General features: G+C 35.6%; 1 protein-coding gene across 1 annotated transcript; it reads left to right on the top strand.

Annotated features, from left to right (window-relative positions):
- Nucleotides 1–287: 287 nt before the first annotated feature.
- LOC145597849 (2-methyl-6-phytyl-1,4-hydroquinone methyltransferase, chloroplastic-like) lies at nucleotides 288–3,494 on the top strand. The gene is made up of 4 exons (XM_081654105.1): nucleotides 288–439; nucleotides 541–1,138; nucleotides 1,982–2,288; nucleotides 3,016–3,494. The coding sequence occupies exons 2-4, from the start codon at nucleotides 567–569 to the stop codon at nucleotides 3,169–3,171; spliced, it is 1,035 nt and encodes a 344-aa protein (XP_081510231.1). The 5' UTR covers nucleotides 288–439; nucleotides 541–566; the 3' UTR covers nucleotides 3,172–3,494.
- Nucleotides 3,495–4,037: the final 543 nt, after the last annotated feature.

The raw sequence follows: 4,037 nt of genomic DNA, 5'->3' as shown, positions 1-4,037 counted from the left end.
AGTCTATAGCTAAAATGTTACTCGTAACACTTAAATAAAAACTGAGAGAGAACTAAAATCCGAAAAAGTTCCCACCTACCACAAAGAAGGGTGTCCTAATAAAGGGACAAAGGGTGTAACAACCATCAACCTAGAGGCCAGATACTTCAAATTAAATGAATAAATGCACAAGGTGAATCACATTACTAATTGCATTATTAAGATAAAATCAATCACTAATTCGACATTAATCACATAATGCAATAAGTCGGTTAATTAGTGGAGTAAAATAATTGGCGGATTAGTCGAGCAAAATACTGGCTATCACAAGTACACCCATATAGTGATAGAACAAGAGGGCCATTCTGCATCATTTCAGTCCATGTAACAGTATCTATGGTGCTAATTTAGTGCTCTCTCTCTTTCTCTCTCTTCCTTGGTTTGTCTTCTTCTTTGGTTTGTAAGTTCACTCCTTTCTCTCTCCAATTTCTTCATGTATTCATTCATGTCATTCTTTGATAGTTTAATTTGAATTTTGTTTCTGGGTTTTTGTTTTTGCAGTGAATTTTGTTTCATTTCAATTAATCATGGCTTGTTCAATGCTAAATGGGGTTGATAAACTTGCCCTAATCAGTGGGACAACCCCAAATAGATTGGGATTTTCTGGGTCTGATTTTAATGGAAAATACCAATTACCCAGATTGAGTTTACCCCCAAATTCCAGGAATGTAAGGTCCAAAACCCTAACTATTACCCCAAAATGCAGTCTTTCTGCCTCTTCAAGGCCTGCTTCACAACCCAGATTTATTCAGAACAAAAAAGAGGCATTTTGGTTTTACAGATTCCTGTCAATTGTGTATGATAACATTGTTAATCCTCCACATTGGACAGAGGATATGAGGGATGAAGCTTTAGAACCAGCAGATTTGAATAACAGGAATATGTTGGTTGTTGATGTTGGGGGTGGAACTGGGTTCACTACTTTAGGCATTGTTAAGCATGTTGATGCTAAGAATGTTACCATTTTGGATCAATCACCCCATCAATTGGCGAAAGCGAAAGAGAAAGAGCCTTTGAAGGAGTGTAAGATCATTGAGGGTGATGCTGAGGATCTCCCTTTTCCTACTGATTATGCTGATAGATATGTTTCTGCTGGAAGGTATATTATATAGCTATACATTAGTTATTTATATGTTGGTTCAATTTTTTCGGTTTCTTGTAATGTATGCATGCTTTGGTTCTAATTTTTGGTTGTTTGTGTAATTTGCTTATGGAATTTATGTGCATTTTTCTTGAGTTATGTGATTGTTGATTATAGTGTGATTTTAACAATGTGTGGTATGATTTCTATAAAATTAATGTGCATGTGACCTAGGAAGCTTGCTAAGTGAGGTCTTATTATCATTTAAGATGCTATGTAGTATATAACTTTTGGATCATGAAAAAGTCTTGTATAAAGTGATAATGTTATGTGAGATTTGTCTATCAAGGTGATAAACAGGTATTTTCTCGTTATGTGAATTGAGAAAATTGGGAAAGTTCTAGACCGATTTTGTGGACAATGCTTTTATAGGGGTGCTGAGCCAGTGCTACGTCATCTATATGTATATAATGTGGAATCATTACATATTTTTTCAAGTATAAGAAATATGCTTTGGCAAGACATGAATAAGTCGTGGAGGTGCGGAAGCCTTAAGAGGTTGTGTGTCTGTTTGTGTCTTTTGGGTATTATTTTTCGTTTGTTTCAACGGTTAATCTACCGAATTGATGTATGATGTGGATTTGAACTATTCTTCATAAGAGGGGTGAAAAAGTGTTGAACATGCATTGGCGAGACATGTTGAAATCATTGAATTTTGAAAGTGCATAAAAGGTTATATTTTGTATGCCTGTGTTGTTTATTTAGTAATTTGCTTGTATTGTCCAAGGAATATACATATGTGGTGGGTACTATAAAGCATGAGTTAACTCTTTGTGCTGCCTTTTGATCTATTGATCTCAGTATTGAGTACTGGCCTGATCCACAACGGGGCATAAGGGAAGCATACAGGGTGCTGAAATTGGGAGGGAAAGCATGTTTGATCGGTCCTGTTTATCCAACATTTTGGCTATCTCGCTTCTTTGCTGATGTCTGGATGCTCTTCCCAAAGGAGGAAGAGTATATTGAATGGTTTGAGAAAGCAGGTTTCAAGGATGTTCAACTGAAAAGGATTGGCCCAAAGTGGTACCGTGGGGTTCGGCGCCATGGCCTCATTATGGGCTGCTCCGTAACAGGTGTAAAACCTGCCTCTGGAGATTCTCCCTTGCAGGTATTTAGTCTTTCTATACTTGGATATATCTCTGTTGATTGAGCTAGGGTAGAAGGATGCTCGTCTCTTGCAGATTTTTTGTTTTTACTTGTATATTACTTTGATTGTTACTTTGGATGCAATTAAGAGTTGCCTATTCCTTCTCTGTTACACTTGTGAGTATAAACAGAGTACATTTAAGTCCCAGTTATAGAATGTCCATGCCACTGGGAAACTGATGCATTCATCTCAGAACTTGTTCTGTTTCGATTTGGCTAGAGGATGAACCGATGAATCTGTTGGTCTATTTTGATGTGTGTTAATCTTTACTTTTATTTCATGGTTGCATTCTACGATTCATGCTTGCTGATCCCAAATCATTTTTGGACTAATTTGCATACCCTTAATTTTTGAGGAAATATGCTTCACTTGTAGACCATAGCTTTTGTGTATGAATGTATGATCTATTTTGCTCCCGATTGAGAAAATCTGATCGTATGCACCATAGGAGTACGAATTTTAGGCACACAGTTCTCTTTTATATAAAAGCACACCCTCTCTTTTTGTGGTATAAAAGTGTCATCACCTCCCACATTTACACCACCACCACCCACTTTTTGCCACCAGATTGAAGATCTGAAACAAGATTTTAAATTATGTACTGTATTATGCAATACTTTGGTACTGGTACAAGTTTAGAGTTTCATTCTCTTTATTTTGATTCTCGTTCAATATATATGTGACGCAGCTTGGTCCAAAAGCTGAGGATGTCCAAAAACCAGTGCCTCTACACGTATTTCTCTACCGATTCATCCTTGGAGTTCTGGCATCAACATACTATTTACTGGTTCCTATTTACATGTGGATCAAAGACAAAATTGTTCCAAAGGGACTACCAATATAAGGGATATGAGAGCAAGGGGCTTGCAAGTTCAAACATGAAGAGCTGCTCGTGAGCGAGGTTGTTTTCAAATCTTCAACATTTTAATAATTATGTAGATCTTGTTGGTACTTGGTAGTATGTAATTAGAGAATCAAAAACCATTTGAGAAGTCTCATTGCATTTTGAAGTAGTTAGCCGGAAAACTATGCACTTAATTTTTTTTAGTACCATTTGTCAGCCCATATGTCCAGTATTAGAGCAATAACTCAAGTTTGCATATGTACTAGGAAGAAATAACCGTAATGGTCATCTTTACAAATGAAGGCTTGGCTATGGTTTTTTTATTTTTATTTTTACTAGGGCAGCTAACGCGCGCGATGCGCGCGTCATAGCTAGCCATATCTAAAAGGTTTTTTTGGTTTGGTTTTTATATCACAAATTTAGTTAAATTAACAATAAGAGAAAATATGTAAACAAGGTGGTATAAATGTTCAAGACAACTAATATTAATAAAAGCATAAAAGTACATAAATATTTTAGAGGGTATAGTTGTCAAAACACTATTCATTAAAAATACTATGTACATATTAATGAGGGTATGTATGTAAATATACATTTTGAAGAGTATAATTAGCGTTACACTATTCATTAAGAGTAGTTTTCTACTTTTTATAAGGTAGGGATTTTTATTTTTATTTATTTATTTTTTTCAATAAGCCTTCAAACCAAGAGGGGTACATTAGAAACAGGTCTATCTTTGGGACAGTTTGGTAATTGGTGTTATACTGTTATACCTACATGCCTTCGGAGTCTTAGGTCTGAAAATGCTAAATATCAATTTCTCATATTGTTCTTTAACTATCCTGAAAAATTGCATGGGATTAAAC

The sequence above is a fragment of the Chenopodium album genome, chromosome 20 (assembly GCF_948465745.1).
Source record: "Chenopodium album chromosome 20, dcCheAlbu1.1, whole genome shotgun sequence".
NCBI lineage: Eukaryota > Viridiplantae > Streptophyta > Magnoliopsida > Caryophyllales > Amaranthaceae > Chenopodium > Chenopodium album.
Note: the sequence above shows the minus strand (reverse complement) of the source record. Positions and strands in the feature narration are given on the sequence as shown.

Excerpts from the sequence above, each read along its gene's own strand:
- LOC145597849 (XM_081654105.1), top strand. The coding sequence starts at position 567 with ATGGCTTGTTCAATGCTAAATGGGGTTGATAAACTTGCCCTAATCAGT. Across the intron at positions 1,139-1,981 it reads AGATATGTTTCTGCTGGAAG|TATTGAGTACTGGCCTGATC; the intron begins GTATATTATATA and ends TATTGATCTCAG. Across the intron at positions 2,289-3,015 it reads CTGGAGATTCTCCCTTGCAG|CTTGGTCCAAAAGCTGAGGA; the intron begins GTATTTAGTCTT and ends TATGTGACGCAG.